Source organism: Phoxinus phoxinus, assembly GCF_949152265.1.
Source record: "Phoxinus phoxinus genome assembly, chromosome: 22".
Taxonomy (NCBI): domain Eukaryota; kingdom Metazoa; phylum Chordata; class Actinopteri; order Cypriniformes; family Leuciscidae; genus Phoxinus; species Phoxinus phoxinus.
In genome coordinates, this window is record NC_136897.1 from 24,520,822 (window position 1) to 24,541,616 (window position 20,795).

Below are 20,795 nucleotides of genomic sequence, written 5' to 3' on the forward strand. Positions count from 1 at the left end.
CTGGTGGGGAACAAATTTAAAGATAAGATTATGAAGTTATGTAAGCACTCATGAGAGAGTATTTTTGATATTTTGATATTAAACTAATGTTTTTTTAATAATGACATTTTAAAACAAATGTAATAATATGACTTACATCATATATCATTAATCTGGAATAGTAAAAGTTTGTGCATAAAATTATAAAACGTTACCCCTTTGTCCACTGTTCTTTTTACTTCCATTGAAAAAGTGCCAGTTCGCCTGTTCACCATTGCTGTGCGCAACTACAAATAAACACATTTATGAAGCATTGAAGCAGCACTTATTCATTTTAATACTGTATGTCAACACTTCTAAGATGCAAAACACTTCATGCAAGTACGTGAACCTAATGTACAACAGGTCTGAGCAACTGCAATGCATTTGCATCTGCGTATTTTTATAAAGTATGTTGCTGATCTAAAGGCCCATTCACACCAAGACTGATAACAATAATGATAATGATAAAGATATGGGTCTAAAAATCAGTCTAAAAGAATAGCAGAACCCACACAACTATAACAATATTGACACAGAGAAACAATATCATTGGAATCACTTTCAGAAAAAGGTTTTTTTCAGCTGATGAATGATAAAAACATTGACAGCCAATCAGAATCGATCCTGCTGTAAAGAGATCGAGCATTTAAAGCAGCAGATGACAAAACTGCAGTGCGTGTTTAAAATAAATATAACGATGTCGTCCGCTGGTGTGGTAGCGTAGTATAGTTATCTTTATAGTTATCACTCTTGGTGTGAACGGGCCTTGTGTAAGTGTATTGCATTGTCTGCACTCATTGTGTAAGAACACAGAAACTAATCCATACAACATCCTCTGTGTCCTCCCATTCCACCTCGGACAGGTCCACGCTGCTGTAACTGGGTTTCTTCCTCTTCTGGCCCTCCTGGTACTGCAGGAAGAGACACACAGAGGACAGGAAGTGCTTTAGAGGACGGCAGTGCAGTTACAGTTAGGATCTGGGATGACATGATTAATAACATGATGGAGACAGAAACGTACAGTACATGGTGAAGAGACCATTAGTCTAGCGTTTTTCACTCCTACTCCATGACTTTACCACTAGCACTGCACATGTATGGTGTCTAATCAGATGATGAAGCGTGTTAAAGGTGCTGTAAACAATTTGCTCAGTTTCACCATTTTGTAAGCTTCAATAACACAGCCTCTCTCTAACATAGTAAATTTACACAGGCACAAAACATTTCTGATTGACTGGTTTTCTGATTGGATAAAAAGCGTGGATCTCTTCCTTGACTCTTTCATTTACTGTTTACAGAGTCTGGTGTCGTCACTGACACCTATTTTAGTGATATCTGTCAGTAGTCTGGACATTTTATGTGTGGTATTCCAAAAGATTGTTTACAGCACCTTTACATAAGGGAAACATCCAACATGTGCAGTGCTGAGGGAGTCCAGGAGGAGGATTGAGAAACTGTGGTGTAAGGAAATGAGTTTTGTTTACACACTATCAGACCAGCCAATTTTAGGCTTATAGAGATCTGTGTCGAAATAATCTGTCTAATCTTTTTTGCTCAGATTGGTTTTAGTCAGTCAATGGCACTGTTCCAATCCCTAATGAGTTGCCAACTTGTTTTAAGACAAGCAGGACCAGAGTTCTAGAATGCTTGACTTTAGCATGTTAGCTAATGACTCAAAACTCTTAGAAACACAAAAAATACAAATCACTAGTGTTATTTTTGTATTATTTATATTTGGAATAAGCTTTAATTTTTATATTTTCAGTTTTTATTTGAATCTTGGTTTAAGTTTTATCAATTTTGTTAGGTGTGAAATATCAGTTTTAGTATTAGCTAACAATAACAATACTAGCTATTTTCAATGCTTTATTTTACATTTATGTAAAAAATCCCTTGTTGCAATGCAACCTGCGATTCGCATGAACTACAGTATACATCATTTATATAATGTCCAATATTAATATTAAAATCCAGCATAAATTTGCTCCCAAGGTGAGAGGTTGCCTTTAATGTCTAAAAATGTTGATTTTAAATTGTTAGCTAACTAGGGTTTGGAACAGAGCCTAAAAATGGCTAAAACAATTCAAAAGAATGTTACTTTGTGTGCACACTTGAGTCCAGTTCATAGTAAACCGTCATAACCAATGCTATTTACTAATAATACTAATTTTAGCATTTACCACATTCAATAACAGTAAACACTGTCCCTGTTTAGCAACACAGAGTCAGTGTGGTCTGTAAATACACACACTCAGAAGCCTTGACTGATGCACACCACCGCTACGCAAACACAAACTGATACACAGCAGCACTGGAGCCACACCACGACGAGAACACCAACACGTTCACGACACACAGAGACGCACAGTCACGCATGGTGACTGAGAGCGGGGTGAGGGGTGTCCCTGCGAAGGGTGAGTTACCTCAGTGCTCTGATCAGCCCTGGCAGGCACATGAATGGGCTTTTATTCCTGCATGCAATATATCAGAGGAAAAGGGTTGGGATTACAAAAACTACATCTCCCATGATGCACCTCAGCGTCCCACCAGCGCTCTCACAAGCACACACTGCATGTGTGGGTAGATTTTACCTGAGCCATCTTTTTTTTTTGGGCATGGATGTAATTGCATCATATTCCTAATATAGTTCTAATATAAGGCTATTTATGGGCCCAGAACAACATATTAGTCCTTACCAGGGGCCTCAGGTCAGGATGTGTCAGGATATATCCGTTATTGGTAATGGCAAATGCGTATCCATGTATTCCTAGCTGGAGAAAAGAAGATAAGATTTAAAAAATGATAGCATTATCACACTTCAGCCCACTTTAAGATATAGAGAGTGTGAAATTGAACAGATTAAAATTGATTTTGGAGTGCATGGCTATTTGTTGGTGGTAACATCCTACCTTGTGTTTTGGGATGGTTTTCATTAACTCCTGAATGGGGATGTCAGTGCCCACAACGCCTAGCAGGATGCCTTGGTTTTTCTGCAGAGAGACAATTTTACTTTCACACACATTTTCAAACGCATTTGTTCACTTCTCATTCTCATTGATGGGTATTCGTTTTGTAAAGTGTGTTTAAAGTAAAGAAAAAAAATAAACCATTTGAAGCTGTTGTATGGTGGATATTAATTATGTCAAAGCTCAATGAATATGAACTATAAGTGAAACACACCATCAATGTTACAGCGTATTAATTGTGTTCCGACGAGTTCGATTAAACAAATAGATATGTATGAAAAAATAATAGTTTTTAATGCAATTAAAATAAAATCATTCACGCTTCAAAATGGACCCAAAACACTCCATTGAATAAATGCATTATATTCCAAATCTTTCAAAGTTGTACAATAGATTTGTGTGAGAAAGAGACCACTGAAAATGTTCCCGTAGCTCCTAATGAGAGAAGTAGAGATTGGTGAATGAGTCTGATCTTTTCAGTGAATCAGTTGATTCAGTTCACAAAGTAAAATGATTCATTCACACCTGTGAAAACATTTAGAATATAAACTTTGGAATAAACATGAATATTGATAGTTATATTTAGCTAATATGAATTTGTATTATTATGAATAATATACAAATAAAATTAATATAATATTAATCATTTTTATATTTTTATAATAATTCCATATGGAGACTTTTTAGAATATGTTTTAGAATATGTTTTAGAATATACATGAATATTGATAGTTATAATTAATGCATATTAATTATTAGCATTATTAATAATATCACCATTAAAATTAGTATTCATATTTAAATTAATATTGTTATAATTAGTACTGTTAAATTGATTAATCGTGATTAATCGCCTCTAACATAAAAGCTTGTTTATATTATATGTGTATATTCAAACTCAAAATATGTGCTAGATCAACAGATATCATATCACACATAAACACACAGACATTCTCCCTACCGTTTCATTCTTGGTGCTAAACACAGGCATGGCCACTGTGGTGATCGGGTTTGGACCTTTAGTCTCCCCAAGCTGCTGACAGACCAACAGAAGACTTTCAGACTTAAATTACATGAACATCTGAGAAAAATGCATCCAGTAAAGGTTTTGAATGGACATTGATCGCCACAGCCGGTTCATAAGCTCACATTGTGCTGTCCTACCGGCCTTCAGATCAAGGAAGTTGCTGCGACATGAAATATTCAAACCAACGTTTTGATAAATGGCCGTGCGAGGTGTAGACAAGTGAAGGGTGATCTGGTGAAGATGGTTCATCTCTGTAGCTGAACTGTAAGCTCAGCTGCGGGCACGATGAGGGCTGACATGATTTAACGCATGAGCTCGCTGAAACTAGGTCTGCTATTCCCCCACCTCACCCTTATGTGTGTGTGTCCATTATGCATGTTTTACAGTGGCCCTTGAGAGGATACATGATTGCAGTTGTTTGTGAAAGAGGAAAACAGACAGAAAAGAAAAACAGTAAATATCCCATTCTTAGTTGGCATCTTTGTTTTGTTTTCCAGTAAAAAAAGAAAGAAGATTTTTTACAAATATTAAATTCACTTTCTCACCCTCATGTCATTCCAAACCTGTATGACTGTAAGGGGAACAATGAAATACGATGAAACTAATGAAAGCGAATGGGGACTTGAGCTTTTGAGCTCCAAAAAGGGCAAAAAACTGCATTAAAGGATCATAAAAGTGGTCCATACGGCTATATTAAAAGTCTTCTGACATCTGAAATTTTAATACTTTTGCACTGAAAATATTCTCCTCTGTCATAGTTCTCAAATCTCATTTCTGTTTGTGAACATTCAAATGTGCGTCAAAACGTCTCGTCGGGTTTGACAGCGATGACGTGAAATGTCAATCTTCTAATCCATCTCGTGTGTCTTGTAACCAATCAAATCCGTGACATCAAACCTGGCGTGACATGTTTTGATGTGACTTATTTAAATATGATGTGAGTGCAAATGAGTTTGGAGAGATATGTCAGAAGCGAAAGATTCCCAGTGAATAACGATGAAAATATTAAAAAAATTATATTTAGACTAAAAGTTTAGGGTTGTAAGATGAAATAAGTGTCTTATGCTCACTAAGGCTGCATTAATTTAAATTAAAAATACAATAAAAACAGTAATATTGTGAAAAATTATTACAATTTGAAGACTTTACTGTTACTTTTGATCAATTTAATTAATCCTTGATGAATAAAATATATATATATTTTTTAAATCTTACTGACCCCAAACTTTGGAACGGAAAAATAAATTATATATACATTTATATAAAAAGCTATCACATGAGAAGACTTGGAATATAGTTGTATGGACCACTTTTATAGTGATTTTGTTTTATTGGTGCTCGACAGCCCCAGTCCCCTTTCACTTTCATTGTAAGGAAAAGATCTATGAGGACATTCTGTAAAACAATTCCTTTTCAGTTCAACTACAACAAAATGCAGAAATTCATATGGGGTTGGAATGAATTCGGAGGGTAAATGATGACTTTTTTTTTTAAGCGAACAATTACATTTTTGGGTGAACTATTCCTTTAAATCGTTTTTTCAGAATGTAACTTTAATCATCGTTGGTCTTGTTCCACTGGCAGATTGGCAGGTTTGTTTCTAAAACAACAAAAATCTCCCTCAGTCCCACTGAAGAGGTCTTTAAAGTCTCACATTCGGGAGCTCAAAAAAAAAAATCCCCTCAGTTTGAGTTTTGTCCAACATTTGTTCAGTCTGGTTGGCGTCGTGCAGAACACTGAAGGTGTATCCTGCAGGAGCCAAATTGAAATCTGTGAATTAACCTTGTGCTTCCCCCTTCCTCTCCTTCCCCCCTCTTCCCTTCTCTCTTTCTCCCAGTCTCTGCCTCTCTCACCCCCTCTACTCCAATGTCAGTTTTATTACGGCTTTAGGAGATAAAAGCCAATGATCCACAAAATGATGAATGGGGTGTCTCAGTGGCCAAGATACAGCAACACACACTCCTGAGAACAATTCCCAACACCCTACGCCTGTGTGTGTGACAGAGGAGGGTGTCAAAGACATCGGGTGTGTGCGAACACTTGCACGTGTGTGTGTGTGTGTGTGCGCGTGAGTGTGTGTGTGTATGAGTCCGTCTTATCAGAAATGGAATGGCACAGCGGTCGGTGTTGCGGTTCTCGAGTGAAGCCAAACCCTATCTCTGACCACATCTCGCCCTCACTCGCTTTTATCTTACGCTCTCTCGCGCTGCGTTCCCCTGTACCACTCTGCACCACATCCATGTTCAAGAACTAATAAAACGTTTCAGATTCCAGAAACGGAATACTGAAAGCAAGTTACAATGAGGAAATGCTGCAAGACACCAGTGACAGTATGGACACAAACAGGCTCTGTTCCAAAACCTAGTCAGCTGCCTTGCTGACTACAGTCTACATAGGCAGCATTCTAACTGAGTGACCGATTTGGAACATTCTACGCCGTATGTCAAACAAATAGTGCTAAAAAGCGCAAGCACAAACTCTAATAAGCATAGATATAAAACAATATTGCATACAATTAATATTGGATAAAACAGTCCCATTTTAAACAGTTTGAACTATTTTAGTGATGCTTTTCAGTATTGAATGAATCACACACACACATATATATATACTGTATATATATACAAAAGCTGTCACTGGGATGGAACTCTTTCAAAAAGTACTAATATGTACAATTTAGGAACTAATATTAACCATTTAGGCCTTGATATTTACATTTAGGTACTACTAATACAGATACTTTACATACTAATGAAGTACATTTAGGTATTAATATGTACACTTTAGGTACTAATATATACCATTTAGGTACTTATATGTACCTTTAGATATTAATATGTACCATTTAGGAACTAATACTGTATGTACTGTTCCTTTAGATATTAATATGTACCTAGGTATTAATACATACAATTTAGGTATTAATATGTACTATTTAGGTACTTTATGTTGTGCACGCCCTTAAAATGCTGCCTCCGTAGGGAGCTCGCTAGGTTTCGGAACAGAGCCACAGAGACACCGGTTACGACTGTTACCTTGTGCGCCTGCGCGAGCTATAGGGACACAGGGAGAAAAATAATACGTGTCATTGACATGTGCTCACGTCTACACACATACAAGAGACACACTGCACGGTGTGTGACCTGATCTCGTTCTTGTAGTGCTCACTGAATGGAAGAGTGTCTTGATGAGACCTTCAGGGAGTTAACGGAGCTACTAATGAGCAACTGAGTTGCATTTTATGAGGGAGAATGATCGTAGAAAACACATACATTTAGTAGAGAAAATACTAGATTTTTTAGACAGCAAACCCTTTACAAAAATGTACCATGGTGACATTTGTTCCTGCCAAATTTCCATAGTTACTAGAGTTTTTTTTATTATAAAAAATTATATGGGATGTTCCTAAAACAATGTGACTTTTCTTCAGAGTCTTTATTGTATTTGATGATTGAGGTGATTTATAAATAAAAGTTAGATTTTTGTAGCTGTAGTTCACATTGTACATTTTTGTAAGGGATACAGATGCTGTACACTAACACTGTGATTAATTATACTTACTGCGCTGTCCACATAGGCTTCAGTCCACACTGTGTCATGTTCATGGTCGATAACCTTGGGTCTGCTCATCACATGCAAATACCGCATCACGTTTTCCTGAACATCAGCCAGAGTGGAGATCTGACTAAAATAACCTGCACAACACACAATCCACAGCAGATTTTAATGACCCTCTGAACTCTGAACATATAAACATGTATATTATATATATGGTTTCCACAAACATATTAGTAAGTACAATTTTTTTTTAACATTGATAATAATAATAAATGTTTCTTGTGCAGCAAATCAAAATATTAGAATGATTTCTGTAGGATCATGTGACACTGAAGAAAAAAAATGTAGTTCTTTACAGATTATTTTTGAAGATATATTCATAATGATTTAAAATACGTTATAATATTTTGTTCCTATTCAGAAGTCATTCTAATGCCCATTATAATATATTATAATGCTTATTTATTAATTGTTTTTTTTATCAATTTAAATAAATAAATATATATATATATATTGATTTTTTATACAGAATTTGATTCGTTTTTTCCATAAAAACAATTCTGGGCTTTTGAATAACAATGATGTTAGTGCTATAATACATTACACTATTTAAATATATTATATAGCCTTGAGTATTTTGAATATTTAGAAATTATAATAGAAACAAAACATAATCCTACATACTTTATTAAATTAATAAGGAGTAATGATTAATAAGACAAGATACAAGCTGATCATCAGATGCCTTTCCATCCGTTTAGCTGTGTTGAAAATGTGCATGTGCTACTGCAGAGGCTCCAGGTGCAGAGCGAGAAATTCTCAGTATGGTGTGTGTGTGTGTGTGTGTGTGTGTGTGTGTGTGTGTGTGTGTGTGTGTGTGTGTGTGTGTGTGTGTGTGTGTGAAAGCTCTCCTCATCCTGTGGCCAGTCATCCGTGGCACGGGCACATGGGAGTGATCAACGCTGTGCAGCCGCGGCAGCCGAGCTGACAGGAAGAGTGATTTAGGCTCAGTTGACCCTTGACCTCTGCATGTCAGCTCCGCAAGTTGAGCCAGTTGCTGTCGCACTCCCATCAAGCACTCAACACCCGCGTGATTTCCTCCTGCCTTCAAACCAATAAACCCACAGCGCTGGCACGCTAACTCCTCATCTCGCTCGGAAGCTGAACGGAAGCTGAATGGAAGCTTCCGTGCTCCAGGAAAACCCAGCCAGGATAATTAATTAACTAATTAGCAAAAATTAAAATGGAATGTAAATCAAATTCAGCTCGTCATCCCCCCAAAAAATAAACAAACCTTTATTGGCACACGCCATCCATTTCAGGTTATCAGCAAACGCAGATTCCCGGCCAATCAGGTAGGGAAATATACGAACCTATGGAGAAAAAGAAAAGAGTTTTATTTGTGCAATAAATAAATATGTTTCAGTATTTGTATGTGAATAGTAATTTAAAAAATATTTTTTTTATTATTATTATTAAATACTGATACACACAAAATCGCAGATGGACAGCTCCTAGAATGTAAACTTTACACATGAGTAGCTTGAAGCTTGGCAAGCTACAGATTCAACATTTTATGTACGAATACTAATGCAATCACATTGGTCTCTGTTTCCTTTCATTCCTCTGTTTCTTTTTGTTTCTCTACACTTAAAACACACATGCAGCAGATCTCGGAGTTTAAAACAAAGAATCAATTTCCCAATGTCAGGGTAAAATCTGATTACTTGATTACTCAAACAACCGCCTTGGCGCATTTACTTAATTACACAACTGGTGTAACAAATCAGACAGGAACATTGTTCACCACATGTTTTAAGATTCAGTTTTAAGTTTCCAGCAGGGATGTGCATGAGTTCTCAGAGTGACAGCAACGATCAATCATGAAAACATTACTCTACGATTTAAAAACATTTCACACTGTTTGAATGCAAGTGCCTTACAACAAGTGTTATTGTAGTATTATTTATATGTTATTATAGTCTTTATAAATATTTTGAATTAGTTTATTTTGAATTTCAGTTTTAGGCATCATTTCTCATTTCCATGTCATTCAGTTTTTGATTGTAAATTTTTTTTGCATTCAGGTTTTCATCTATTATTTATCTATTTTTTTATTTTAGCTGTATTTATTATTATATTTTTTTTTTTTTGAAAAGGCGATATCCAGTGGTCTAAAAAAGTTATAAAAATGCTTTTCATGTTAGTCGTTTCTTTGAAAACTCTTTAATAAGTATGTTTCAAGATGCCCTTGCTGCAAGATGCTAAAAAAACAGCCAACTGCAAGAACTTTACACATCTAATGGTGCAAAAATAAATAGATTGATCTATTTAAATTAAGAAGACAGATTGACCAAAATGCACATCGTTTAATGTTTATATACATTTATTTTATTTATTAATTTGTGCACATGAGACTGGTTTCAAAATACGGATGTGCAAACTCAACCATTCCTCTCGATGTTCCTTCCTCCACTCACAAATTTTTCTCCCTCTCCCTCCCTTCTTTTACCCTCCATCCCTCTATTTCTCAGTACATTGCTCCTGTCTCCCATGTATAAATGGTTTTTGATTCCAACCAATACTGAGCGGTTACACCGCAGTGGGCCAGCGACAATTCACACACACACACACACACACACACACACACACACACACACACACACACACACACACACACACACACACACACACACACACACACACACACACACACACACACACACACACACACACACACACACACACACACACTGTAAAAACGCATTTCTCCTCCTGCCGAGTAGGACATGAGATGCAGACTTACACACGCAACCAATCCAGGCCATGAATGTTCACTTAACATGTTCACCTGAATGCCGAATGCTTTATGAACACGTCTGGTAGTGTAAATCGTGCCGCAGTCGGCAAACACTGGTTCACAGGGTCAATCGGGCGACTGATTCAGCACCGCTAAAGGGCAGGTACATGTGCAAACCCTCCAAATTTTGTTTATTCAACACATTCCCCCATGTTTGAAGAGTGTGTCAAATAAGCTGGTGCTGTCAGCAATTCAATATACATTAACACACTTTTTCAGACAACCACCGCAGCCAAACACAATTCCTCAAAATGTCACAACGCTCTCAAAAGGGAATTTCACACTTGTGCTGGGGTGGAAAAAAAAAAGCAATCATAACTAAATCTATAAAGTCAGAGAAAACACACTGTACTTACTTAGGCAGGAAAAGAACAAATATTGAAAGAAATTTAATAATGCACCTCATTTAGGATTTAATTATAAATTAAATATTCATGCTTTTATGCTTGTTTGATGCTTTTAAACTGAAAATGGACTTGCTATGCATTAAAACCCTCCTTTTTGATAATCCTTTATCTTACCTTTCGCTCAGGCCAGTTATATTTGGCAAAAACATCATCATACATTTCAGTGGCTCCATCCGTTATCAGCATGATCGCCTGACTACATGAACTTCCACGGCCGGTCTGATTAATCTGCACAGTGAGAGATAAAGAGACATGAGAAAGAGAAACTTTTCACTTTGAGATGGAGAATTCAGAATAAACACGATCAATTTGCCTTAATAAGATTCACACATAAAACTAAAATTTAACAACAGAATCTATTTTAGTGGGGGGAAAAAAACAAAAACGAGAGAAGCAAACAGGAAATTGTCTTCAGAGTGGTTTCTGCATCTACATTATGAGACTCTGACAGATTGCTTGTATAACGCTTTGTAGATAATACTGTGTTTATGCTGTATGATAAAATGGTTCTGGTCCTGGATGCTGATTGGTCGATCTCAAGAGTAAATAGCTAACTGCATTTTTCAGCATAATAGTAACAGCAGCTTAACTGTGGACACAAAATAGCACAGTCTCTCATACTTTATTGTTTAATTATGCTATGATTACATTGTTTGTATACAGTATTTACAGTATGATTACTACAAAGGCTACAATGGATCAACCTTATTAGGGAAGCATTGCATGTTTTGATCAAATCTTTGCAATAAGCGAGACATAAAAAAATATATATATCAGTCTCAGGGTTATACATGCAGTCAGTTCCAAAAGCTAATTTTTTATTACATTATTTTATAACACTATTTAAAATAGATGTTTTCTATTGTAATATATTGTTATATAAAACGTCATTTATTCCTGTTGTCAAATCAGCATCATTACTCCAGTCTTTAGTGTCATGTGATCACAAGAAACATTTATTATTATTACCAATACGGAAATATATTTGTGTGGAAACGGTGATACATTTTTGTTAAGGATTCTATGATGAATTGAAAGTTCAAAAGAACAGCATTTATTTGAAATATCAATCTTTTGTATTATTACTATCACTCTTGATCAATTTAATGTCCTTGCTGAATAAAAATATTAATTTATTTTACAAAACAAAACTTGTTTACAAAACAAAACTGACCTCAAACTTTAGAACAGTATTGTATAATGTATATATTGACAGGAACAAAACCTGATGATCATGTTCTCCAGCATGATTTGAGTTTATTTCCAGATTAAAAAGGGATTTAAATTCCTAAATATTCAGACTTTTGGAGTTTCAACCGATCAATTCAACTAATTATCGTTCTAGAGCTGCTTTTCCAGCAGAATTAAATTCTGTTTGCATCATTGATCATTATTTACTGCTTTGAAATAAAACTGTATTGTATAAAGCGCAGTATAAATCAAGGTGACTTGACTTGACTTGACAGAGGAACTAAGCAGAACACTACACAGTGTCTCTTAGATGGAGACGTTTCGCTGCTTATACAAACTGCATTATGGGTGATAATCAGGCTTTGTATTCTCTTATGTAGCGAACTTTACTGCTGTGCAGTGCATGATGTCATTCCAAAAGTCAAAGACTGCTGCATCTATTATTATAATTTTTTACTCTCAACCAATCAGGCACAAACACAGCATGTGGCCGTTTAAAGGGGCCAGACTCTGGGTTTTACGATTACCATATTAATGGACTGGCTCTAATGAATGTGACAAATACAGATACAACCCCGTTCCTCCTTTCTGTCTCTCTGTTTCTCCCCTCTCTGCTCTTTCCGCAAGACTAGTGGTCTGAGAAAAGAGAGATAAAGGGTGCAACTGGACCGACTTTGAGCGCTATCTCGTCTGCAATTGCCTTCTCTTTCATCAGCTTATTAATCAGCGCTGCCAATTACCACAATTAATCACAGGGAGAGATAGAGGTGTCTCGAGGAGGGGCAGGAACAGCTAGACAAACACACACACACACACACACACACACTTGTGTAGGAGCAGAACGAAGGGTTGTCATGATACCGGACCTCTGTAATCTCAGGGTTTTGGTAATCTTCACCCACCTCATTTAAGATAGTGAAAGCCTCACTCAGTGCATTGCCCAGGAGTCCGATTCCTTTGGCGAATAACTTGTCCAGATGCTCTTTAAAGTGCTGATGAATAAGAACAAGAGAAATGGCTTTCAGATATGGTTTAGGAGTCCTAATTTCACTGAAAATTAAGTAATTACAGCCAGCAAGTGTGTGCCATTGTTTAATAAAAGAAAGACATACATCCTTATTAGTACTGTCAGCTTGAACGAGAGTGCCGTTTAGACAGGACTCCACATAACGGATCTCTTGGTTGTACTGGAAACACAAGACATATTAGACACAGTGGGCATTAATTAAACAAAGCTTTAAAATTAATTGATATCCTAAAGGGTACTAATTATTCCACTCATGGATATTCAATCAAAATTTCCTTGCGTTTTTGTTATGAAAGTGTACGAACATACTGCAAAAAAAAACATCACTGTCTAAAAATTTTCATTTTAATTCTAATGCTAACATGATTCATTACATTAATTACTTTATAAAAGTTTGATGTTGGTCAGTTTTTTTAATGTTTTTGAAAGAAAAGGTATTTGATTTCTATTCTACTATTTTAATATATTTTAAAATGTATGTATTTCTGCAATGGCAAAGCTGAATTTTCAGAACACATTCTAATATGCTGATTTGGTGCTCATCAAATTATTTCTTATGACTATCAATGTTAAAAACGGTTAATATTTTTGTGGAAACCGAGAGATATATTTTTGTAAAAACCTAAGGCTTTACTGTAAATTTCTATTAATTACAAAAACAGCAATCTTACTTCTGAACTGTAGTGTATATTACATATATAAAATAGAATAAAATAAATTATATGATTTTAAAAAAATATATGATTTTTATAAAAAATATGAAATGTAAAATCATTTGTTTTGACATTTCTCTTTGCAAACCATGTTAGATGAAGTTTCTCATCTAGAATAATTTTTGTACCTTTTCTAAGGTTTAGACACTGATCCTAGACCAGCTGCATTATCCAGGAGCAGCATGATATCGGAATGATATCTATATTCATAAAAACACATCATGCCTTTGGAGAAGCAGGAAAAAGCTCGGAGAAGACTACGCTTTCCCAAGCCTTACACAAGAGGAAACTTTCTCTGTTCGACTCACAGCAATAATGTTGAAGAAGTCATCATCCCCGAGCGTGTCCAGTATGGAAGCGACCGTCTGTCTGGCTATAGTCAATCTTAAACCCTTCATACTGCCACTGACATCCACCAGAATCACAACGTCTTTAGGAGAGGTGGCCGCCTGGATATACCTGAGACAACAAGCATAAATTCACTCATAAATTATTTATAAATAAACTAAAAAGTTAGGTTATACTGAAATCTATTCTTGAAAACCAAACAAAACCTTACTGATCATCATGCTCAGCACCACAAATCAAATCAAAAGCACAAAAGAGACATTTCAAGAATCATTTAAAGGAGAAAAAAGTAGTTGATACCATTTTCTGTTCCTGCAGTCAAAAGCAATGACACCATGTTCATCAGGATGCCATTTCACACCTGAAAACACACATAGTGTAAAGATTTTAATTCACAGGTTGACATAAAAGAATTTGACATTGTATTGTATATGGATATTTTTGATATATAGTGTTTTTCCCCCCCACACACATCCTAGTGTCTCAGAACCGTTTATATTAAAATCATGTTTCACATTTACCGTTTCATAGTTTGCAGACTCTTTAGTTAGAAATCAAATGATGGTGTATCTCTGTGACTCAGCTCTTTAACCACATCTGTTTAGCACAAATAGCTAATTTATGTAAATTCGGCATAATGCTATAAGATGTAAGATGTGATTTGGTCCGCCACAGTCTTTGATTAATGGAACACATTTTCTCTATGTCCTCTCTGATGGTCTGTAAAATTAAAACATTAGTGAAATCAGCCAGTTTGATCTTCATCAATGTCTGCACTGACGTAATGCAACATTACGCACCTGGGTATTGTCGGAAAAAACCTTTAGCGCTTCCAAAGTACTGCCAAATAAGGGTCGGGTCCCTTCTGAAGTTATCCACGAAAACTTTGTTCAAGGCTTCTGACCAATAGACTCCGTTAACAATGTCGGGGTCTAAAAGGATAAAGATCGAGAAAATGAGTGAGAAAAACAGCTACATTTATTTGAGCATAATTTGCAATCATAGGCAAAACACAGTTCTAATTTAAACTTCAACCCTAATTTCGTTGGTCATACAAGCCCAAAGTGGTGCAGTTAAATCACCTCATCCCAGTTCCACCCCTCCTTCTGCTCCGAGTCCAACCTGACTCCATAAAAAACCTCTTGCCTTTGTCCTCAAGCACACAAAGCGGCGCCATTGAAAGGCCATTACGGGCGCACACAAAGGGACGCGGTGCATCCACCGCGCGTGAGCGCCCACTGCAGCATCCACAGATCACAAAGAGAACCGCTACTTTAAGAGTGATTACTCAGTTCTCAGCGCGTTCTTCGCTGGGGCATTGAGCCCTTGGCTTTGTTCATTGCGCCGTCCCCAGGTAGTTATTGACCCGTAGTGCTGCAGTGACACTGAGGAGTTCGTTCTCGGATCAGTAACTTCAGAATGACCTGAGGTGGTTGGCTATTATCACTGCTCTATGACATACTAACTTACCTCTCTCTATTTTTCACTCCGCAACGTCAGGACACCCGAGAGCTGTTTATCAGTGGCGCATTCAAAGCTTTTAAACGGTTAATGAAGTTGCTCTCTCTGTTTCTTTGTTAATCTGCAAAAACAATTCATGAATGACATGTCCTTACATGTTCAAAATGACTAAGTTGGCAAGAAATGAAAATGTATTTTTATGCTACCGGTAAAAGCCTTTTTAATGTTCTTGAAAGAAAGAACGTTTGTATTTATTTGATAAAAAATATAGTAAAAACAGTAATATTGTAAAATGTTATTAGAATTTAAAAGTAACAGTAAAACTGTTTTCAGCATTGAAAATAGTAAAAAACATGATTGACCACCAATAATAATTCATAATAGCCAAGCAGCAAATCAGCATATTTCTGATCATGTGACACTGAGACTGGAGTAATGATGCTGAAAATTCAGCTTTGCATCACAGAAGTAAATTACATTTAAAATCTATTCAAATAGAAAATAGTTATTTTACATGTTAATACCATTTCACAATATTACTGTTTTTACTGTATTTTTCAAAAAATAAATGCAGCCTTCTTTCAAAAACATAAAAACATTTATCAATTCCAAACTTTTGACTAGTAGTATATTTTCTTTTCATGAAAATCTAGTTTCTATATGTATCTTACTTTGAAAAATGTGTACATGCATATGTTTATTTCTTTTTTATTCGTTTTGACCTCATCATTTTGAATCCAAAAACTGGTTACGTATGACTGACGTAAGTCTGCTTAACCTTGCCACTTTCTAACAATCGACTGAAGCTCACATTCAGATCTGCCTCTATCTAATCAAAAACTGATGCATAGAAGTTCCCACCCTGCATATTTTTCATTTCTGTTCATCTGTTTCACTCACATGTCAAAAAAAGGAGGAAAATATCTGCCACTACATCCATTACATCGCAACTTTAAAGGTACACTATGAAACTTTTGACCCTCTAGCAGTTAAAAAACAAAACTGCATGTATTGTATTTGCAGAAGAACATTGTTTCGGCTCTGCGTGTCTGTGCGGATGAACATGGTTATCCTACTGCTCATAAAACATTCACTACTATGATCATTAATAGATACGGAAAGGATCATTAATAGATACGGTACTTCCTTGAAAATAAATTCCAGCACAACAACCATAATGAAATGACCCTTCACAATAGATAATGCTTTACAATAAACTCTTAGAGAGCTACATATGGCGATTTATCTGTTCAATAAAATACCTTCCTCACCTGTTGAGTAATAATAAAAAATAAACGTTTTTACAACATTTAAAATGTCTCAGTTCTCACTATCACCGAAAAGCCAAGCCATCTTCTTATTACGAGTTCTGTTGGGTTCTGTTTTTGTATCTGCATTTTATTAAAACGGGTGATTTTGAGACTTAGTGTGCTCAAAGTCAACCTTTCTTGCTCATTGTGACAACTAACCTATCCCACTCCAGTCCCACACCATAAACGCATCAAAGTAGCCAGAGCAACTTTTCTCTATTTATGGATATGACGAGACACGACTTCCTGTGAAAACCATCACAATATAAACACTTATAATAGGCTTAATATAGTGAATCAGTGTAAGACAAAAAGTTACATAGAGTACTTTTTAAGCGCTTTGCTCCTGCTGGTAGATGGCTGAACTGCAGCATTTTGTTGCACAAATCATTAAAGAAATACTCACTTTTGCAAGCAACATACAGTAAAAATCAACAATATCTCATTATATTATAGCAGATGTTTTCAAATAACTCTTAAAAGAATAAACTGGAATGACATTTCCCCATCCTGCTGCTCAGGATATAAACAGTTTTGGGACTGTGCGTGCCATCAATGTGTCATGTTGGTTGAATCATAACCCATATCCTGTATGCCCAGGTAAAAGCAGGATGCATTACCTTTATTGTACATGTTGGTTGGCACCTGCACCACGCTGAGGCTGAGGTTGACGGATAGGTTACTAAAATGATCGTTGGGTTCCAGGAGGAACTCTCCTCCCAGCTCCACGCTGTTCCCATCTTCGTCCACCTCGTTTATCAGCACTGCGTTGAAATACTCGTACTGCAGGAAGATAAACGAGCAAAACAAGTCTATATAGAGGTGTCAGGCTTGAAAAAAGCAAATGTGAATGAAAAAGTAACTATTTTATTTTAGTACTGCAATATTACCGATAACTTTCATTCATCAAGGACACAAAAAACTGATTAAAAAAATGACAGGAAAGACATTTATAGTGTTACTAAAGATTTCTTTTTCAAATAAATGCTGTTCTCTTGAACTTTCTATTCATCAAAGTATACTGAAAAAAATGTATCACTGTTTTTCTGCAAAAAACTGTTTTCAACATTGATACTAATAATAAATGTTTCTTGAGCACCAAATCAGCATATTAGCATGATTTCTGAAGGATCATGTGACTAAAGACATAAAGTAAAATTCAGCTTTGCCATCACAGTAATAAATTACATTTTAAAATACATTAAAACATGAAACAATTAGTTAAAGTTTTAATAATGTTTCACAATATTGCTGTTTTTACTGCATTTTAGATCAAATAAATGGTGAGCATAAAATACTTCTTTCCCCAAACTTTTGAACAATAAAGTTTTTTTTTTAAACAACCTATACAATTGATCAGAGACTTAACTGAGAACTCAGTTATGTTTAATTTATGTATCAACTTTGGCTCAGACGTTTTTCCAGAAAAGTTCATAATAATTTCTGAGTTTTTTGCAGACTTTGTTGAATCTAAGCCCAGTTTGAGACACTATTGAGATCTGTAACTCTAGAGAAGTGTGAGTTTACATGCGAGATTAACAGGGTTTTTCACTCAGACAAAAAAACTACAGAATGTTCAGCAAAAGTCTCTGTTTAATGGAGACATTAAACATTCCTGATTTCTCTTTCCTACATGAAAACAGTCAGGTATGCTTAACCATTTAGACTAAACCATTAAGGCCCGTTTTCACAGTCAGGGCTTAGACTAAACCAGGATTAGAACTTAGCATTACTGCTGTGTATCTTGAGATAAAACAATGGCAGAGACATATTTTAAGTCAAACATGCATTTTAGTCTGGAAGTAAGCTTAACCATTGTCTGTGAAACCGGGGGTATAAATGTTAGTTTACGAATTGCATGCACACACACTCTACAGATACAACATTTCACGCTTGCGTCCCAGACAAACTATAAAGGATATCGGGCAAAGAACATTTAGTTTGTGTCCAGAGGGCATGCGTGATTAAACTACCTCTCACTTTACTGGACCAGAGGTCATTCTGTGAAAAGAGGCTATCTATCTGTTAGGTGAGTGTACTTGATAACACCTTTGTGTTTATTATTAAGCGGTTTGTGTATGTGTGTGTGCACTTGGCTTCAGTTCCTGTTTTTTTTTTATGGGGGGGGGGGGGGGGGGCATCACTTCAGAGCTCAGCAATGACAGCTCATACCACGGCTGGGCGCTCCGGTGATACACCCCTGGAGGGGCGGAGGGGGGGCAGAGTCGAGAGGAGCGTAGCCAGGCAGAGGAGAAACGCTCCACACTCAGCGTTTCTGACAGCACTGCGACAAGCTTTTGAGGGTTATCAACAAACAGCAGGAGCAGGTGCTGCACACCCCAACGAGTCCCGGCCCCAGTGGGCCCCAGTGAATCAGAACTCCTCATTCAAAGAGTCACGGTCAGAACTGTTTCATCCAGACCTTTACAAACATTCACTCTCAGCCAGACCATTTATTGAAAGCTGAGTTTTTAAATACTCACACTGAGGCACTAAAATAAATCAATTAAAACGCTATTTTCATGACTTTTTTTTATTTTGGTGCATTTTTATTTGCAATTTATTACTCTTTTTATTTCAACATTTACTACTGCAGTAAATCTCCATTACATGTTTTATGTCCTGATGTCTTCGATCGACATCAATATAACCAATAAAACACTCACAAAAATGTATTATTTTAATAAATCATACTTACAATTACTAATTATATATATATATATTGCATTACTCTTTTTATAAATATATTTCCTGAAAAAAAATGTAATTGCATTTTTTATCTTCACAAAAAAATATTATTAGATATAATTATTAAATATGTATTATTTCAATAGATAATAGATTCAAATGAGTGAGTTAATGAGAGTATAAAATAAATGAATGATTTAGAATAAAGAGTGTGTAGCTCTAAAATAAACATCCTTCCATTCAGCCAAAAGGTTTTTGTTATAAAAAAACAACATACAATATATAGAAATATAGAGGGTACAAAACAGACTCTTTCACTACAATTATTTGTGTGAATAAAAAAAAAGACACAGTTTATGAATTACTGGAAATGTATTTCTGCGTACAAGAGAGTGAGTGCATGAATTCATTACTGAGGGGGGATACCATTATTTTAAACGTATTTTGCTTCAGTGAATTTTCCATTTGTCCCTGAATAGCGCAGTCAACGTGGAGTCATTTATCTTAGTCGGAGTGCGGAGGCCGGAGCGAGGGGAGGGCTTTCCGGCGCATAAATATATATATAAATATAATTCACTTCAAGAACTAAGCTGGAGGTCATGTACAGGATATTTGCATAAAGCAGGGCTACAAGATTATGGCAAGGAGAGCAGGGGCATTATTAAAATATCCCTTAAGATTCTATTCTCAAGAACACAATAGAATCTATGAAATATTCATGAAAACAGGAGCATTTTAAAAATTAATATGCATGTAATTGTTGTGTTTAAACAAAATGTATAAGAGAATTAGAGTGATTGTGTTTTTTAAGAACTGTCCATGGTTCTGAAATCTTCATGTAATACAGCAAAAATATACAAGTATACAAACTCTCTCACCTGTAGGTCAGGGTTCTCCTCATGCTGAAGATGAGCTTCCTCCGCCGCTTCTACAAGCCTCTACATATGAGTGACATGACAGACAACAGCAGAAACTTAGAAGAGATGATTGATGGCTAAATACAGACTTGTTCTTGATGAGCAACATGAGCTAGAATTCAAAGATGCAGACATTTGTGAAAATAGCCTCTAGCTACGTGTAAAAGGCATTTTAGAACTTCATTTTATAATTCATAACATCATTAACAATAGTATTACATTTTATAATGCTTATCGGATCATAAGTTAATGTACTTTCAGAATGCCTTTGATTAATATGGAGGGGGGTGGGGGTTGACTT

The 20,795-nt window shown here is 35.9% G+C and overlaps 1 protein-coding gene across 4 annotated transcripts in view; it reads right to left on the reverse strand.

The window, feature by feature from the left end:
• cacna2d3 (calcium channel, voltage dependent, alpha2/delta subunit 3) overlaps positions 1-20,795 on the reverse strand; it is a 44,799-nt gene that overhangs the window by 13,902 nt on the left and 10,102 nt on the right. For 3 of the 4 annotated variants that reach the window (XM_079598389.1, XM_079598386.1, XM_079598388.1), the window contains 15 exons: positions 20,456-20,515; positions 17,510-17,672; positions 14,919-15,050; positions 14,419-14,479; positions 14,079-14,229; positions 13,143-13,217; positions 12,933-13,022; positions 10,954-11,067; positions 8,867-8,945; positions 7,576-7,709; positions 3,949-4,023; positions 2,931-3,011; positions 2,718-2,792; positions 849-932; positions 195-266 (listed from right to left, as the gene is read on the reverse strand). In XM_079598389.1, coding sequence (XP_079454515.1) covers positions 195-266; positions 849-932; positions 2,718-2,792; positions 2,931-3,011; positions 3,949-4,023; positions 7,576-7,709; positions 8,867-8,945; positions 10,954-11,067; positions 12,933-13,022; positions 13,143-13,217; positions 14,079-14,229; positions 14,419-14,479; positions 14,919-15,050; positions 17,510-17,522 — 1,236 coding nt within the window. In that variant the 5' untranslated portion in view covers positions 17,523-17,672; positions 20,456-20,515. The remainder of the gene's footprint in view (positions 1-194; positions 267-848; positions 933-2,717; positions 2,793-2,930; positions 3,012-3,948; positions 4,024-7,575; positions 7,710-8,866; positions 8,946-10,953; positions 11,068-12,932; positions 13,023-13,142; positions 13,218-14,078; positions 14,230-14,418; positions 14,480-14,918; positions 15,051-17,509; positions 17,673-20,455; positions 20,516-20,795) is intronic. The other variant, XM_079598387.1, reaches the window with a different exon arrangement.